The sequence below is a fragment of the Balaenoptera acutorostrata genome, chromosome 2 (genome assembly GCF_949987535.1).
Source record: "Balaenoptera acutorostrata chromosome 2, mBalAcu1.1, whole genome shotgun sequence".
NCBI classification, from domain to species: Eukaryota; Metazoa; Chordata; class Mammalia; order Artiodactyla; family Balaenopteridae; genus Balaenoptera; species Balaenoptera acutorostrata.
In genome coordinates this window covers 181,453,178-181,472,712 of record NC_080065.1, presented here as the reverse complement: position 1 = coordinate 181,472,712, position 19,535 = coordinate 181,453,178, and the positions used below count along the sequence as shown (strand labels likewise).

Here is a 19,535-nt window from a genome sequence, read left to right as displayed (position 1 = left end):
GAAAGCTGATGGAAGAATCCAGAAGAAAAAGAATCTTGAGCTGCTTTCCCTTCTGAACCAGGAGTTTCTACTCCTGTAACACACGTCACTTCCCCACTGGACAGTAAGACACTTGCCGGCCCAGGCCCCCAGCGGGTCCCGGGACGGGCTCCTGCTTCCACCCGAGGCTCCATGCTGTCACAGCGCGACCCCCGGCCCCCTGGCCCACCTACTGCGGGTAGAGGGGGCAGCAGCCCAGCAACGGCTCTCCCAGCCCTGAAGCCCTTTCCGAGCACAGAGTCCTTTGTTCCTTTATCAACGCATCCATTCGAGAACTATTTACAAGACCCCTGTGATGGGCCGGGCTTCACATGGGGACCGAATGGTAAAAACAGGAGACAGGGCCCGGCCCCCACAGAGCTCCCAAGACTGCCTCCAACTTCGCTCCAAACTCCCCAGGAAGTGGTCTCTGATCCGGCGCCCGGGGTGAGTTCCCGGCTCTCCGCGCCGTCAGACAGCCGGGCCGCACGTCACCCTGTACTTCGCAGCTGGCCGGGCGCTCTGAGGGGTGAAGCCAGGGAGGAGGCGGCGGCGAAACGCAAGCCTTTTCTGCTTTTGCCCCACATACCACGGGCTCTCTAAAGGGCATCTCTCCTCCGACGTGGGCCCAGTAAGCAGCTTCCTGCTTACTCACCAGGGGGTGTAAGTCGCTCTTCCCACCCTCAACCACAGGGCTACATTCTCTGGAAGCTTCTCAGAGCCTGAGTCTAAGTGATGACACAAGATGCTGTCACCACCTCCGCTGGGTTTTCCCTACAGCCAAGTCCGCGGCCGAGGGAGAAGCAGAAGGGACGGTGGAGGCCCTGTGTGGAGGAGGAGCTCTCGCCTCGGGCTGCGGGGCACGGGCCACCTGCTCCCCATGGAGAGGGCAGGCGGCCAGGGTGGGGACACTCACCACGCTTGGGCTTGGGGAAGCTGTCGTGCAGCCGGAAGACCACCTTCTCCACGAAGTGCTGGATCTCACACTGCTCGGGGCCGCGGACAAACACCATCCAGTCATGCGTGAACCCCTCCGTGGTGGGCTTCTTGCGCAGTTGGGCACGATGTCCCAGCTCTAACTTGACCTGGACAGTGCACTGGAGGGAGAGAGAGGCAGGCACAGGGTCAACGCAGAGCCCAGGGCAGGGTACTGCAGGCCGTCCCCTCCCCCCTGCCCCCCGTGGCCTACAGAGCTCGTAAACGAAAGGACTCCGGGCAGGGGCAGCGCCGGTTACAGGAGCAGTAAGAGCTTGCACGTGCTCACGTGGACCGGGCCTGGAACGGCTGTACATGCCTTCTCTCCCCAGGAAGCCCACTGGGGCCCCGGCGTCTTCTCCCCACCCTGCCCCAGGGCCTTGGCACCTGTGGTTCCCTCCGCCTTGGATGCTCTCCCCCAGGCCTCCCCACGGCTGGCTCCATCCTGTCACCGAGGTCTCGGCTTGACTGTCGCCTCCTCAGAGAAGCCCTCCCTGACCACCCAACCTGAAAGCACCCACCACCACCCCATGGCTCTTTATGACACTGTCTTCTCAGCAGTCTCCACGATCAGACATCATCTTGCTAGCAGTTTGCCTGCTCTCCTCTTGCGCTGGCTCACTGCAAGTGGCTCCCTGCCCGGAGTAGCAACCCTCACCAAGATCTCCTGGAAAACAACAGCATGACCCGTGGAGCCACTGCAGTCGCCCCTCAGTACCCACGTGGGATTGCTTCCAGGACCCGAGGATACCAAAAATCCACGGACGCTCAAGTTCCTTAGGTAAAAAGGCTTAGCACTTACATGTAACCTACAGATATCCTCCTGCATACTTTAAATCATCTCTAGGTTACCTATAGTATCTCGTACAACGTAAATGCTAGGTAAAGAGTTGTAACTACATGTAAGTACTATGTAAATAGTGGCTGGGGCACAGCAAATTCAAGGGTTGCTTACTGGCACTTTCGGGAATCGTTTTCCCCAATATTTTCGATCCACAACTGTCTGAATGTGCGGATGCAGAACCCACGGATCCGGAGGGCAGACTGTAACTCGTTCTACGAATGAGGCAACCAAGGCTCCAAGAGTGAGCTGTTGAGTGGCACACACGAGGTGGCTGAGTTGTAGGGAGATTCAGGCCCAGGTGTGTGTGTGTCACCCAAAGGCCACTCCCTTGGCCAGTGTGCCATCCTGCTGTCCTTGATTAAAGCATTTTCATTCTCCATCATCCCACAGAGTGCCTCCTGGAAAACAGAGACCCCTGGGGTCACCCGAGTCACCTGCACAAACGCTGGCTTTGTTTTCAAAGCAGAACAGTGGTTCATGGTGAGAATGCGGGGCAAGTGTGAAGCCAGCTGGGGACACAGGTGCAGGTGGACCCGCGGCCTCGGCAGCCAGGCTGCCCTCCTCACACACATGTTGGCCACTCGCCTGACACAGGAAGCAGCTCGTGCCGGCCCCCCCGCCACACACACACACTAAGCAGGCAGCCCCGACCCTTCACAGAACTTGCACCAGCAAGGCCAGCTGAAACTGCCGACAGGGACCCCCTGTACACATCCGCTCTGGCCTGTTAAAACCCTCTCTGGACTTCACAGAGATACAGCCTGACACCTAGTATCAAAATCAAGAACGTTACAAAGAAAGCAGAGGCCAAGTAGACACTTGCTCCTAAGTATTGAGATAACCAGGGACAAGCGGGCCAGTGGCCTGGATCCCACGCATCCGAAAGGAAACTCCCGTCGGGCTCACCAGCCCAGGCCCAGACCAGAAACCTCCCTCTGCACTCTCTTTCTCACCACCGGACCCCAGGCACCCCTGGGGCCACAGTCCCTCCAGGACCTGCCTCTTCTCTGGGTTCCAAAACCCCGTTCAGACCCACCACCAGCGTACTCCCCACTCTTCCACCCCTCGCTGCTGGGTCACTGCCGGGAAAGCAGGGCCCGCCGCTCTCGGTCAGAATCGAGTCCGCAGGGCTCAGCATACCTCCCATCTCCCACCCGTGCTTCCTCAAGCCTGGGGTACTCCTCGTTTACCATGGTTTCACCCGAGATCAGAGAGTATGTTGCAGAGCCGTGCAAGTTTCCCGCGCTGCAGTCCCCCGTGCACGCACACACACGTGCTCGCGCACAAAGAAGCTGCTGCTAGGTTCTGGGCAGGCCTTAGAGGCTGAGAACCGAGGAAGCACAGGAAAACGCACACACCCTGCATCCCAGCTCAGTCAGACACCAGCCATCCCCAAACATAGCGGGAACGTCCACTCCCATCCACCTCTGCTCCTTCCAGCCTGCAGCGGGGGGGGCCCTAACTCACTTCTCTCTGATTGAAATTCCACTTGTCCCTTAAGCCCTGGCTCAAGTGCTACTCTCTCCAGAGCCCCTTCTGATAGATCCACACGGGAAACCAACCAGACCCTGGTCTCCACAGCAGTTTGTGTACAACCAACTCCGCTGTGCCGCTTCATCCCGACCCTGCTCCTGACTGTTCACTGCTGTCTCCCCCAGGGCCACATCCCATCCGTCCTTTTAACCTCTATCCTGGCATCACGCTGCACGAGGCTTCAACACTGGATTCAACCAGAGAGGCTTCCTAGATCAGTGAGCTCTAAGTGGCGGTTCCAAGAGGGAAGGGCCACGGTGACAGATAAGGATGGGGTGGTCCTGACGCAGGGACTGGCGGGGGACAACTGTAGAAACAGGGCAGGAGCCCCTCCCCTGCCGGCCCAGGATGACAGTCCCGGTGGTGTAAGAACAGGGCAGGAGACCGCCACCCTGCTGGCACAGGACGACAGTCCCCGTGGGGCTGCTTGGGAAAAGAGCAGAGACCCCCGGGACCGGTCCACTGGGGGGAGGGGTGGGGATCAGGATGGAGCATTGAGATTCCACACTAGAGAAATGACAGCCAACCGTACGCAGATGACGTACGCAGATGACGGATTGGAGGAAACAGCATCTAAGTGATAAAGCACCCCCAGCCAACTGTGTACGGTCTGGGCTGAAGGCAAAAAAGGACAGACAGACCAACAACAACAAGCCTGCTGGGAGGCAACCAGAGGGAGTGGCTGGAAAAGGAGCCTGAAACAGGAGAACTGGGAGGACCCAAGGGCAGATGCAGAAGGAGAGACAGGCGACCCGGGCAGCTGGGTGGCTGTGATGATGCCCATGGAGGCCGGCTGGGTGGAGCAGGGGTGGGAGGATGGGGACATTTGTGGGGAAATACCCCCCTGACAGCTGGAGAAAAGGCCTGGACGTCTGGATAAACAAGTCATGCTCGAATCAACCACAAGCTTCTATCCGCAGAACGCTGCTTATGGACAACGTTCAAGATAAACAAACCCCAACAATATTTACATGATCCCAAATAGGCCATAATCGCCCCATACACTTACGGGTGTGTAACAAACTCTGCCTTTCTCTCTGACCTGTTTTCACACTGAGGAGTCGGGAAACAATCCCTGGATTATGGGAAACCAGATCCACATAATCCACAATGACAACAGGACACTGGTGAATGGCTTCTGTTATCAATACTTTCGAGTTAACTCCTAGGTGATGAGATGCCCCCTCAGATTCTGCTGTTCACCAATCCGGAGATTAACAACCCTGCTCCAACCCCAGCTGCCTTCCCGGCATTTCTCATCACGTGGGGTTCCTACCCAGGGCACATGAGCAAGCCCGGCAGAGCAGTGATTGTGAAAGAAGGGAAGACCACAGTTCCATCCGAAGGGGAAAATGGAAGCGCCAAAAAGACGCTCCAGAGGCCAAAGTAAACAGGAAGGTTCTGAAGCGCGATGGGTAATCTTTGCAGCCGGCAGGCCGTGCCCAAAGCTCCGCCCAGGCGGCATCTCTGCCTCAGGGGCCGGCGCCAGCTCAGCCCCGACACCCCCAGACCCCAGGTGCCAATGACTGCATATGCCGGTGCACCCAGGAGAAGTCTCCCCTGAATGCTGGAATCTTCTAAGAAGTAAAGATGGTGGAATATCACAGATCTGGGGACACTATATTAGAAAAGAAATCATTGATTCCGTAGGACACTCAAGCTACGCTGAAGCGGAGGCAAGCAAAGCTGAGCCCCAGCCAACTACTCCGACTCGGCGAGTCACGGTAATTCCACCTCCGACAATTCCACCTCTGCGGGCTCTGCCCCCTCCTTCCTTACTCCACCTGGACTCCTTCCCCGGCCAGCAGAACTGGAGAACTGAAGCAGATCAGTCAGCTGCTTCTCCAGGAAGGGTGCCTGCTGGAGAGGCTCACTGCTGGCTGGATTAATAAGCCCGAGCTGGACTTCCCTGGTGGCACAGTGGTTAAGAATCCGCCTGCCAATGCAGGGGACACGGGTTCAAGCCCTGGTCCAGGAGGATCCCACATGCCGCAGAGCAACTGAGCCCGTGCGCCACAACTACTGAGCCTCGGCTCTAGAGCCCAAGAGCCACAACTACCGAGCCCATGTGCCACAACTATTGAAGCCCACGCACCTACAGCCCGTGCTCCGCAACGAGAGAAGCCACCGCAATGAGAAGCCCACGCACCGCAACGAAGAGTAGCCCCCCTGCTCACCGCAACTAGAGAAAGCCCGTGTGCAACAACAAAGACCCGATGCAGCCAATAAAAAAAAAAGAAAAAAGGAAAACTAATAAATTAAAAAGAAAAAAGAAAGAAAAAAGGAAAACTAATAAATTAAAAAAAAAAAGCCCACACTGCCTGGAGTGACGCCCCTCACCTGCCCCGCGGCTGTTGGGAGGCCCCTCGCAGAGCCTCCAGAGGGAGGGTCCGGCCTTGGTCACTGCCACGTCCCAGCATCTTGGGGGCCACTTCGCCACCCACTGCCCCCACAAAAGCCCAGAACAAAGGGGCACTTTCCAGGCCTGCCCCAGAAGGGGTTAACTATTCTACCTCTGGGAAATCATCCCTAAGACCTGAGATGAGATGGAGTGGCACGAGGGCTCCCAGGGCCATCTGGGGACAGTTAAGCTTGGGCTGAGGGCCTCCGCTGGGCACTGCCCTCGCTCCAGGCCAACTGGCAGCGGGCAGTTGGAACCCAAGGGCCAGAATCCTAAGTCCTGCAAGCCAGGCAGACGGATCAGCCAGCACAGATCCCTCCAGGTGTGGAAGGGGAGGCCCCACCCAGCAGAGAGAGAGCCAGCCTGGTGTCAACAGCCCCGCCGGCCTCACAGCCCTCGCTTCCCCAGATCCTTCCCGCATCCCTCGAACCCTGCCCTCAGCCCGGCCCCAGCAGACAGGTCTTCAGCAAGTGTATCTGTAAGATTTCCCCAGATCTTCTGGTGGGAATTCTCTTTACCAGATGCCCCCCACCCCAGTCCCCCCGCCCCGGGAATTCCCACTTTACCAAGTGGCCTAATTACGCCTGGAGTCTGACTACTGCAGCTAACTCCCTCAGACGCGCAATCCCCTCCCCTCCCAGGAGGAGGAAGCACCCGGGGTCTTTTCCCTCATCAGCCTGGGACGATTTTGCCAAGTCTGATGACACCCAGGAAGGTCACTGGCAACGTGGTCCACACACCCACAAAGGGGGACAGGGGCTGGGCCCACAGAGCGGCGGCCACACAAGCCCAAAGAAAGCGTTCTTCACAGAACTTTCTCCCTCTAGACCCAGCGGGGGGCTCCCGGGAGCAGCCACTGAATCAGAGCACAGGACAAGGAGAGGACGGCCGTCCCTCTGAGACAATCCTCTCAAGTGGGGACTGCCTGCCCGGAGGCTGGGACCTCTCACAACAGCCGCAGGAGGCCCTGGTCCTCTAACGGCGGGCCCGCGGGGGCTGGTAGCTGCCCCTGCACTCCCTTAGGGCTCCATCCGGCCTCATTTCTCTGACCCAGGGCACCAGGTTAATGACAAAGGGACAAGAAGGGGCTCAATGAATGTGCCTCTGGAAACTCTCTAAGGTAAGTGTGCAGACCGTGCGGATGTGCAGATACACCCACAATCTTTAGGGCTGTCGGGCTGCTGGGAAGCCTCACCCCTACCAGCCCACCAGGGAGGCCTGGGACAGGATATGCATTAAATATGTAGGAAACGCACACAGACATGTAGATGATGTGTCGGCCATCCCCAGAGTTCTCCAGGGAGCAGCCTTGGGAGATTTTGAACACGAACAAGCCCAATAAAGGCATCTGTCACCAGGCCAGGTGGGCCTGGTGACAAAGGCAGTGATTCCTAGTCACTTTTATTTAACCAACAGTTGGCGAAGCTAAGTGCAAATCTTCGCATTACAAACTACAAGGGACACAAAGGGGAGCAGGACTCTGGTCCCCGCTCTCAAGCACTTTACAACATGCTTCACAACTTTAAAACCTGGCATCGACCTGCTGGGTGACAGCTTCAGAGCCAGGTGGGGGAGGACCCCATCACCCTCTCATTAGCACTCTGCACAGTCCTGAGGTTCTCTGTGCAAGGTCTGGGGGAAGAGCGAGCGCTCCCTAAGCATCCCACCAGGCCTCGACTCCTTGCAGGGCTGTCCTGGGCCTGCGTTTGCACATCCGTGAAATGGGCCTTCCCCGTGAGAAACAAACCTCCCTTCTGCAACAGCAGAGTATGGTCACAGGCAGCTGTTCCCAAATCCAAACTTAGGAGATGAAGAGTCAGCGTCAGTTCAACCATGTGGCTCAGCGGGTCGGCCGCCCACCTTGCAGCCAGGCCCAATGCTTTTGTGAAGGGAGGACTCCCTGGTCCTTTGGGGAACAGGACTCCCCAGACGCTGATACCACTTCTAGCTCCCTAGGCAACCTCCCGCCCCCCAAGGCTCCCTTCCCAGCCTGCTTTCCATCTTTTCAGCATCTGCTCAGTCTGTAACTACGCCCATTCCTTCCCCACCATCCTTGGAGATAAATCACATGCCTCCCAGCCATGACCCCTGCGTGAGCAAAGACCTGCCCCCCCAAAATACATCACCACGTCCCCCCTAAAAAAATACAAATCCCGCAGATGACAGACGTGTAAGTACAGGCTACAGGTCAAGGGATCAAACAGGTGGGGGCGTGGTCAAGGCAAAGGGTACCAGAATGACATTTTCCTGGAAGCCCAGAGCCAAATGCAGAATCCCCCTTCTCAGCTGCGCCTGAAAGTTCTAGAGAATACAACAGGAAGGTCAAGAGAACCAAAGTCTCCCAGAGCAAGCGGGCCTGGGGTGGGGGGGCGGGGAGCCCCGCTGTCTCCCATCACACTGAGGCATTCACAGGTTTGGGGCATCACGGGGGAGGCAGAGAAGGCCGACTCTGCTGGATTCACAGCATTTCCCCGGCCTCTTCTCTCCTGCCTCCCCAGGGGCTGCTGCCCCCTAAGGAAGGGACAGAGCTCCTGGGCCTCTTCCAGATTTGCATGAGAACACAGCCAGGGATGGAGAGTCAGACTCCAGGGTGGCTCAAGCTTCCCTCTGGGACCGGTTTCACTTGTCAGTACGTGTGCAAGGATCCAGACCAGCGCTGTCGAGTGGAACCTTCTACCCTGATGGAAAGGTCGCCTCTCCGTGCTGCCCAATGAGGTGGCTGGAACCTCAGGAGCGGTGGTTCCCGGGCACTTAAAACGTGGGTGGTGCAACTGAGGAACTGACTTTTTCGTTCTCGTACTTTTAAGTTTAAATAGCCACCAAGCGCTAGCTGCTGCCGCGCTGGGCAGTGGCGAGGTCCCTCTCTTTGGCCCAGGGCGCTCGCCTGCTCCCCGCACCCCCAGCAGGACCGCTGTCTCCCTCTGTCACCGACCCAGAACGCCACCCCTTCTCACCGCTCCGCTCACACAGATGACAGCCACCCAACCAGCCAGGGCGCCACATAGCACAAGGGGAATGGACACACCTGGGCCTGAGACGTCTCTCCGGGGGGCCTGGCGGTGGGGGCGGCGGGTGAGGGGCAGGAGCCATGCTCTACGCCCACAGGGTGCCCAGCAAGACTTCCCCAGGGGCCGGCTTCCTTGAAAGTGGACACTGAAGGTTTATTTTGTTTTGTTTCTTAACTCAATACAGATCAGAGGCAACGAGCTCTGTCCCTTCAAGGGAAATGAACTCACACCGCTCTGCAGAAATCCCCCATACAGCTGTCATGAACTATTCCTTACTTCTCAAGAAAGAGGTACAACACCAAGGCTGAAAGGAAATCGCGGTGAGAGAGTGCCCCCAAGCACAGGCCTCAGTGATCCTGGGCCACCAGGCGGCTGGGATGGGCAGGGGCCGCCCCCCACCCCTGAAACCCGATGGCCACACAGCACCTTACGAGCCAGAGCTGCCTGAGTGGCGCCGGCAGCCAGGGACGCCCCAACCTGCCCTCACTAACGGCGGGGACTTCAGCTGCCAGCCCCACTGCCCCACACTGCCTCTCCTGGCTTCGAGCCCCTGGAAGACAGGGGCAGCAGGGGAGGGTGAAGAAATAAATGATCCTATGTCGGGGGTCGCAATGATCCTGGGCTTGGGGAGGGGGAAGGGGCTTGGGTACTGAAGAGGAGAACAGCCTTGGGTTCGCCAGGACTGGCTCAGGGTTTCCAGATAGAAGGGAAAGGGGCCGTGGGGAGAGTTTAGGGAGGCTGGGGAACACCCTAGGTTTGCAGCAAGGCTCTCGGTGGAGGCTCCAAGATGCTGGGGAAGGCAGAGAAAATGGGGTGTGCTAGGGGGAGAGGGTAGTGGGTCAAAGTCACGGCATCAGACTAGGAGATGCTAGGAGGAAGTGGGTGACCCTGAACGTAAGGAGAGAGACACATGGGTTCAGGAGAGACTGCAGGTCTCTGCAGGGAGGACGACTGTGGTTAGAGGAACCAGAGAGAGACGTGGACTGGGGGACAACGTGGGGAAGCGTAAATCAGAGTCACAGGGGCAAAGAGGGCCCGAACTGAGGGGAGTGAGGCATCTGGTGTCTGAAGGGGGTGGAGGCTCCAGGTCCGAGCAGAAATGGTCCCTGGACCTGGTCAAAGAGGGTCTGAGGTGAAGAGACAGACCTTTGGGGCCCTGCGGTCCAAGGGAGAGTGATCAGGGCCTGAAAGCAGAGGGGGCTGAGCAGCAGGGTGGGTCAAAGGCATCTGAAGAAGAAAGCCCAGGTCCAAAAAAGGGGGCCACTCAGTGCAAGCCTGGGTCCTGGTGGGAAAAGGGCCGGGACCCTGCCAGGGTTTGAGGAGGAACAGATGCTCAGGCTGAGGCAAGGGCAGGACCAGAGGGGAGAGAGGTCAGCGTGGGCCTGGGTTCAAGAAAGGAGAAGGCTGCAGACCAACGCCCCAGGAGTTGTGGGGAACTCAAACCCCAGCAAAGGTTTAATGCCGGGAGTTTCAGAGGATTCAGGGCCAAGGAGCCAGAGGGGGCAGGAGACACTGACTGGCCCTGGATTCAGACAGGAAAGGAGGTACAGGCCGGATCAGAAGAATCTAAGGGGCCCCCAGGGGGGGCTGCGGGGACAGTCCTGTGTGCCGGGATCCCGAGGGATGTCCCAGGGGGCTCTGGGTCGGACTGGGGTCACAAGGGGCGTCCCAGGGGGAGGTGGGCCAGGCCGGGGTCCCGAGGAGCGTCCCAGAGCGTTCTGGTCTGAAGTGGAGATCACGGGGGTGTCTCACGGGGATGTGGGCCAGACCGGGGTTCTGAGGGGCTTCCCAGGGGACTCTGGGCAGCGGGGGACCGGGGTTCCCAGGGGGGTCCGAGGCGCTCTGACCCGGCGGGGGTGGCGGATGGGGGAGGGGCGCCCCCGCCCCACATAAAGGCCCGGGGAGCTGCGGGCGCGCACAAAGCTGGGCGGGCGGGCGCCGAGCGGGGGCGGGGAGGCCGGGACCGAGGAGGGTCGGGCCCGGCCGGGCGGGCGGGTAAGGGAGGGAGAGAGGGAAGGAGGGAGGGAGCCGGGCGGGCGGCGCGGGCTGCGCTGGGGCGGCGCGGCCGTTCCTCACCTGATTGTCCATGGCTGGCTCCCCGCCCCGCCCCCGGGCCCCGCGTCGCTCGCCGCCGCCGCCGCCGCTCAGCGCCGCCGCGCCGCCCTCATTGTCTGTCAGGCGCCGCCGCCGCCGCCGCTCCCGGCCGCCCGCCCGCCAGCCCCGCGGAACCGGAAACCACCGCCAACCCGGGTCGCGCACCGACTGCGGGCCCCCGCCGCCGACTCGGGCCCGCTGCCCGGACTGACAGCTGCCTAGGCCAGTCGACAATGCGGACGGCGACTTGTGGGGCGGGACTTCCGGCCTGGCGGGGGCCTGCCGTGCTGCGGTCGGAGGGACGAAGACCGCAGCCAATGGGAGGCCCGGACCGGAGGGGCGGGAGGAGGGAGGGAGGGAGGCGCGAGGCGAGCCCCGCAGAGGGGAGCGCGAGGTGTGCGCCGCACGTGGAGGGGGGCGGGGGCGGAGGCGGGACGGGAGCGCCGCGCCTGCGCACTGTGGCCCGCAGGGGGCGCTGCCCAGTGACTGGAGCCTCCCGGGGCTGAGCCTCCCCCGGGCCCGAACCTCCCCGGTAGGGAGGAATCCCCAGGGACACTTTTGTTTCCTGGCCACGTGTTGCTGCTGTGTGATGGAATGAGACCTGGGCTCTGGAACTGCAGATTAATTTTCCAATCCTGGATCTGTATCATGGTCAACTCCCTTCTTACCCTGAATCTCAGTTTGCGTCTATAGAATGGGGACCATCACGGTGTGATGCTAGTACGTGGTAATCTGAACGATACAAATCTAAAATCTGCTGCATTGACCTAACCGAGAAGTTCTCATTTTATCCACGAGATTTATCATGCTAATCCCTCCAAAAACCGTTTTTTAATTTACCCATGATAATATACCGCGACTTGTAAACTGTTTATATCGAACGTAAACATATCGCCCCATCTTTTTCAGGATCCTGTAAGCCACTTGTCTCTTGGACCTTAGGACTTCTACCTACGATTTGGGGTCCCTTGTGCAGTTATTTTAAATCCCTTCTTATAAATAGAAATCAGGGTTTTTTGTTTGTTTGGCTTTTTTCCCCCCTCCACTTCTCATTTAAGTGTCAGGCAAGTAAGTATTCATTAGGTGGTGTGGCCCGTGCTTTGCGCTGAAGAACAGCGCCAGAAAATCAGTTATTTTGGGATAGAAGTAAGTCCAGACAAAAACTCTGAAGCGGGCCAGATCACTGTCATAATACATAGTAACACCGTACTTTTTAATCTAGGGCGGGGCAAGCTGGTTCGTGGGGGGAGAGGGGAGGGCGGAGGTCATGCTGAGAAAATAACAACTTTTTTTTTAGATACTCTTCATAATTATACCCAATCACCATCTATATTTTTGTTTATTTGTTTTTGTTTTGTTTTGTTTTGTTTTTCTGTGGCCGCGCCGTGGCATGTGGGATCTTAGTTCTCCTAGCCCGTGCTGCCGGCAGTAGAAGCGCGGAGTCTTAACCACTGCTCTGCCTGGGAAGTCCCAGCAGCAACTTTAATGTGAGTACAACTTTAATTTTTTTTTTTTTTTTTAATCCTGTAACTGGATGTAAGTGGATCAGTGGTTCTAAGTGGTCCTTGAACCAGGAGGTTCAGCATCTCCGGGAACTTTGTTAGAAATGCAATTTCTGGTTTCTCTTGATTTATGGAATCAGAAACTGGGTGTGTGGCCAGCTGGGGGTGGGGTGGTGCAGCAATTTGTCTCTGAAGGAAGCATGCAGTGAAGAACCTTTAAGCTACAGTTGTTGCAAAGAAAAGCTTCAGGGACTCAGCCTCCTCCGTCTTACTCATCTATCTGGAAATTATCCTTAGATTAGATTCTGAATTGTTGGGGGTTTTCAAAACTACCTCCCTGGAGCTCCGACTAGATCAGGTGTTAACTTTTTGAGCATTAGAAAGGATAATGGGGAAACAACCCAAGTGCCCATCAATGAATGAACAGACAAACAAAATGTGGTCTATCCATACGATGGAATATTATTCAGCCTCAAAAAGTAAGGCAATTCTGACATGTGCTACAACATGGATGATCCTTGAGATCATCAGTGAAATAAGCCAGACACAAAAGGACGAATACTGTCTGATTCCACTCACATAAGGCCCCTAAAGGAGTCAAATTCATAGGGACAGAAAGTAGATGGTGGGGGCCAGGGGCTGGGGGAGGGGGTGGGGAGTCAGTGTTTCATGGGGACAGAGTTACAGTTTGCGAAGATGAGAAAGTTCTGGAGATGATGGTGAGGATGGTTGCCAAACAGTGTGAATGTACTTAATACCACAAAACTGTGCACTTAAAAACGGTTAAAATGGCAAATGTTATGTTGTATGTGTTTTTACCACAATAAAAAAAGGACCATTTAACTCTGTGAACATACAAATATACATGAGTCCATAGTGATATTAAAACAACAAAGCACATTTGTCACCTTCGAAGGTGACAGTTGTATGAACTCCTCACTTACCAAGCCTTTACAGCATGAAATCAGCTCCAGCTGATGAGGGAAGAAAGCCCTTTTTGCAGAAAAATGCCAACAAATAATGTTAAAGGGATGACAGAAGAATCACTGTTTTGAAACCCCTAATGAACTAATCATCGCAGACGAGTCGTCAATGGATGCTAAAACGATTGACTGAAAGGTTCATGGGAGACTGGATAGTATCATGTCCACCAATGATCTCCTCATAGATTGCCTGCTAGATGCAAAGAGGGAAAAAATAACTTTCCAATGGAAGCATCATACCGTTGCCACCTTTGTTCAGTGACTTTTAGCAGCAGGGCAGTGGGACAAGCAGATGACAAGTTCCTACTAGGTGCAATGGGAAATACACAGCACCAAAAAAGTGTTCATGCCCCAAAAGTTTAACTTGAATCACACCTCTAGTTCCAGTTTACAGAAGAAACACAAAGGATAGAGGCACATGGCAGATGACACTATGAGAAGCAATCAGACAAATCCAGAAGGCGGAACTCTCAACAGCCTGGCTTTCTGGAGTCAACAGGATGGGAGGAAAGAAATGAGGACCGCCCAGAGTTCAAAGGGATGGTGTCACAACCAAATGCAATGTTGGGTACCTCATTGGATCTTGGCTTTGAACAAACCAGCTGTGTCAACTGGGGACATTTGAACTTGAATTATATTGGATTATGTTTAAACTTGTATTTTGTTAGGTGTGATCATGGAATTATGGTTGCGTAGGAAAATGGCCTTATTTTTTAAAGCTGCATAGGGGTGAAATGCCACCAGGCTAATCGCCTTTAAAATACATTAATTTAAAAACTAGACAATGCAAATATGGCAAATGTTAAGAATTGTTCAATCTAAGTGATGGGCATATGGGATTTCATTAAACTGGTCTCTATACTTTTCTGCATGTGGGACATTTCTATAATAAAAAGTAAAAATGTTAAAAATGTATCCTTTGCCTAAAACTGAACCACTCTTTTCCTTCCTCTGGAGGTAAACAGAAGGCTGCTTCATTTTGTCGTTAGTATGGCCATGTCCTAGCCAACACCTGCTGTACACAAGCTCCAGAGGATGAATTTTAAACTCATTTCATCCTGACAATTGTAAGAGGTAAGTGTTGTTGCCCCCATTTCACAGGTGAGGAAACTGAGGCTCAGAGGAGGTGAGTTACCCAAAGTCCCATGCTGAGTGTATGGCAGAGCCAGGGACCCACCGAGAGTCCAGAGCTACATATCTGCCACCCTGTGTCTTAACTTAGTGCCTACTAGCAGCCTCCCACACAAAAGCATCTGTACACGTTTGCTGAATAAGGATATCAGGGAAGACTTCCTGGTGGTGGGGGGGGGGGGAGGAGATTGAAACTGAGACTTGAATTGCATGGAAGGTGAATTCTGATTTCTTTCGGAGGAATGAAGAATGTTTAGATAGTAAGTTAGAAGGTGGCATTGTGCACAATATTGCTCTGGTTGTCATTTGCTATATAACAAATCACCCTAAACTGAGTGACTTAGAACAACACTAATCATTTATTGTTGGGACCCAGTTGTTGGACCTTCAGAGATTCTGGTTTCATCAGTCTGGAGTAAGACAGGGCCCCCTCCCCCTCCCCCCTTTTTTTAAGTTCAGCTGGGCATTCTCATGTGCAGACTGGGTTGAGAATCACCGAGCTGAAGTTAATAACGCTTTTTGTTGTTACTGTATCTAGTTTTGTGGTTATTTTTGATCCATGGCAAATGACTTCTGGAAGTGACACAATGTTTCCTATTTACTGCAGTATGAGCAAAGGGAGTAGATTTAAAGAAGAACATAAAGCAAATGGTAGTTTGAGCATTTGGCAGAATGCATGATTGATACACGTTATCCCGATGTTACAAGCATCTGCAATTCAGGCAGGACTTGGCAGAAACGGCTTCTCTGTGCCCCTCATGATGTGAACTTACTGAGGCCGAAGAATCTCTCCCACACAGCTCACTCACCACACCAGCAAGTTGGTGCCAGCTATTGGTTCTTCCCCATGTGGGCTCCTCCACAGGGTGGCTTGGGCTTCCTCACAGCATGGTGGCTGGCTTCCAAGCGTCAGCGTCCCAAGGAAATCAGGCGATAGCTGCATTGCCTTGGATGAACTAGCTTCAGAAGTCACATGGAGTCACTTCCACCATAGACTAAGCCCACCCACATTCAAGGGCTCCTTCACAGAGGAGCATAAAGGTCACATTGTAAGAAGAACATGTGGAATGGGAGATGGGGTTGCAGCCATTCCTGAAAATATACCATCCTCCACAGTTATTAACTCCAGTGTCTGAAGACCAGGTCCTGGGTAATTATAGATGATAGTAATAAACTTTATTTAATTTGCTGTTAAATAAAGTAAAGCCCAAAGTCTGTATAAATATCTACAAGGTCACAGATGAGGGGGACAGGGAGGCACAGACCTCCCCTATCTCCCCGTTGTTCACTCTGCTCCCTACCCTGAACACACTGCCTGGTACATAGTAGCTGCTCAAAAAATATGTCTGTTGCATGACATGAAATAATAGCCAATCACATCGTGAGAAGGTTAGCTCCTGATGATTTCTCTTCTAGTCTTTCTAATTCCTTCAAGAAGAAAGTCTTGGCTTGGTGTTCACATCTCTTAAATTCCTCTCTGCCACCCTCTTATCTTCCTAATGACAAGAGAACAGACCAAGAGTTCAGACCCTGGGACAGGTGACTTACCTGGTACAGGGCCCTGCCTGCCTGTTCATTGATGTCTCTCAAGGAGCTTCAAAAAATACCAGTGCCCGAGGCCCACCTTCAGAGATTCTGGTTTCATCAGTCTGGAGTATAGACTTTAAATTGGGGTATAGTTGACTTACAATATTATATTAGTTTCAGATGTACAACATAGTGATTCAATATTTTTATAGATTATACTTCATATAAGGTTATGGCAAAATATTGGCTATATTCTCTGTGCTGTACGTTACATCCTTGTAACTTTTTTTTTTATACCTAGTAGTTGGTACCTCTTTATCCCCTTCACCAGTTTTGGCCCTCCCACCACCCCTCTTCCCTCTGGTAACCACTAGTTTGTTATCTGTATCTCCACCCTGCCCCTGACATTTCTTTAAAATCAGCTGCGTAAACAACATGGTCCTACTATATGGCACAGGGGACTATATTCAATATCCTGTTATAAACCATCGTGGAAAAGAACTTCTAAAAGAATGTATATATATATATGTATAAATGAATCACTTTGCTGTACAGCAGAAATTAACACAACATTGCAAATCAACTATAATTCGATAAAAAATTTTTTAAAAATCAGCTGGGGATTCTCATGTGCAGACTGGGTTAAGAATCACTGAGCTGCAGTTAATGGGACTTCCCTGGTGGCGCAGGGGTTAAGAATCCACCTGCCAATGCAGGGGACACAGGTTTGATCCCTGGTCCAGGAAGATCCCACATGCCGCGGAGCAACTAAGCCCGTGCGCCACAACTACTGAAGCCCATGCACTCTAGGGCCCAAGTGCCACAACTACTGAGCCCACGTGCTGCAACTACTGAAGCCCGCGTGCCTAGCCTGTGCTCGGCAACAAGAGAAGCCACCGCAATGAGAAGCCCGGGCACCGCAAGGAAGAGTAGCCCCCGCTGGCCGCCACTAGAGAAAAAGCCCACGCGCAGCAAGGAAGACCCAACGCAGCCAAAAAAAAAAAAAAAAAAAAAAAAAAATCACTGAGCTGCAGTTAATAACACTTTTTGTTGTTACTGTATCTAGTTTTATGGTTATTTTTGATCTATGACAAATGACTTCTGGAAGTGACCCAATGTTTCCTGTTTAAATCCATCAGTGTGAGCAAAGGGAGTAGATCTTAAGAAACAAAAAGCAAATAGTAATTTGAGCATTTGGCAGAATGCATGATTGATACATGTTATCCCGATGTTACAAACAGTGAAATCCAGGCACAAGTCCCACAGCTAGAAAGTAACATTTTGGACCTGGGGAGTCTAGCTTCCGGTCTGTAACTGAACTGCTATATTAGGTTTCTATCGCCCTCTAGTGGTCCAGTTTATTTGCACCCAAAGGGAGGACTTGGTATTAATTCCCCTACCTTTCACCTTGTAGATGGTTCAGCCCTCGGAGACTTTTTTTGGAACCCTCTTTCTGGCCTTCAGCACGTTTCCTGTACCTTCCCGTTTTCTGCCAGCCACAAATGTACACACAGCCACTCATAGCAGTATCGAATAAGACCAAGCTGGAGCAGAGCCTAGTGGGGTGTTGGAGACCTACCCCAGATTAACTTCAACTCAGAGCAGAGCTTGAATGTCACACTGAGGCACTTGTCTCTTATCCCATAGGCAGTGGGGAGCCATGCATGGTTTTGGAGCAGACCAAAACTATATGCAACAAGGCATTTCCCCAGAAAAGGGCACTACACTGGACATTTGCGTTCTCCCTCCTAGTATCATTCTCCCTTTTTTATTTTCTGGCAACAGTCTCTGATCTGAGGGCTCCCTCCAGTATGAGCCTGTAAGTCTCCTTTGTGTGAATTTTAAAATGGCAGCCCTTCTGGGAGGATGCCAACTCATGACAAGCTTAAGAGAGGACTTCGACCCCCACTTGCTCCCTCTTCCCCCCAATCAGACTCACAGAGTGAGGCTTCCCACCCTCCACAGAGGAAGCACATGCCCAATTCTGGCCACTCAAAGGGCTGCATCCTTCTCGCTACTGGGATCGGTGGAGGTGGGTGCAAGAGGGCATGACCTAACACCAGCCAAGAGTGACTCTGGGAGCTTTCTTAAATTTTAATTGAGGTAAAATTCACATAACGTAAAACTAACCATGAACCATATTACAGCGTATGATTCAGGGGCATCTAGAACCTTCCCAGTGTTGTGTAACCATCACTTCTATCTAGTTTTCCAAGACATATTCTTCACCCCAAAAAGGAAACCCTATACCCATTAGTAGTCACTCCCCATTCCCTCCTCTCAGCCCCTAGCAACCATTAATCTGCTTTTGCCCTTATGTGGATTTGCCTGTTCTAGACATTTCATATAAGTGAAATCATAGAATATGTGCCTTTACTGTCTGGATTTTCACTGAGTGTAATATTTTCAAGCTTCATACATATTGTATCATGTGTCAGAGCGTCATTCCTTTTTAAGGAGGAATAATATTCCATTGTATGGATGCACCACTTTTGTTTATCCATCGATGGACATTTAGGTTGTTTCCACCTTTTGGTTCTTATCAATAGTGCTGCTATGAACATTTCTGTACACATATTTGTTTGAATACCTGTTTTCAGTTCTTTGGGGTATATGTCTAGGAGCGGAACTGATGGATCACATGGTGATTCCATGTTTAACTTGTTAAGGAACCAGTAAACTCTTTTCCACCACAGCGGTACCATTTTACGTTCCTACCAGCAAATCACAAGGGTTCCAATTTCTCCATGTTCTCATCAGCACTTATCTACTGCCTTTAAAAAATATTATGGCCAACTTAGTGGGTGTGAAATGATATTTGTGGCTTTGATTTGCATTTCGCTAATGATTAATGATGTTGAGCATCTTTTCATGTGCTCTTGGAGCTTTAGTGTATACTTTTCTACTTGGAAGGCTAGAAGCCTAATGCTGCTGGCAGCCACCTCCTACCCATGAGGCAGACCAGAGGGATGGAGGGAACCTGGCCCTGGTGACATCATTTGAAGCCTAGATCCAGCCATACCTGCAGCAGGCTAACTTCAAAGGTATATATGCTGATTATCCTTTTGTCATTCCAGCCAGCTAGAGTTGAACATTTTGTCCTTTGCCACCCAGAGTCCTCCATGATGGAGACTGGGACTTGCCAAGGTCCCATGGTTAGTTAGAATTACACACTGGATGAGTACCTAGACCTCCTTCCTACCTACCCACTGCCTCCATGCCCCAAGAGGAGGCTGTAAGGAGGGGTCAGCAGGGGCCAGGAGACAGAAGCTGGGGACAAATCATGCCCATGCATTTAGGGATAGAGGCAAGAGGAGTAGGAAGCAGATGCTTTTCTATCTGCCTGCCCCCAGGAGATTCTGAATTGAGATTCTTAACTATCAGAGTGTCAGATGCCCTTTAGAGAATATCATGGAAGCACAGCTGCTCTCCCCACCAGAAACACCAGGACACAACATTTTGCAGACAATTCACAAGTCTGTAGAAACTCCCACCGTCTCCACCCCCTCCTCCCACCAC

The 19,535-nt window shown here is 53.2% G+C and overlaps 1 protein-coding gene across 3 annotated transcripts in view; it reads right to left on the bottom strand.

Annotated features, from left to right (window-relative positions):
* Positions 1–19,535, bottom strand: part of MLLT1 (MLLT1 super elongation complex subunit) — a 132,531-nt gene that overhangs the window by 53,705 nt on the left and 59,291 nt on the right. For 2 of the 3 annotated variants that reach the window (XM_057540591.1, XM_057540592.1), the window contains exons 1-2: positions 10,856–11,056; positions 935–1,115 (exon numbers count right to left, since the gene is read on the bottom strand). In XM_057540591.1, the coding sequence (XP_057396574.1) occupies positions 935–1,115; positions 10,856–10,867 (193 nt within the window). In that variant the 5' untranslated portion in view covers positions 10,868–11,056. Of the gene's footprint in view, positions 1–934; positions 1,116–10,855; positions 11,057–19,535 lie in introns of those variants that run through there. The other variant, XM_007169104.2, reaches the window with a different exon arrangement.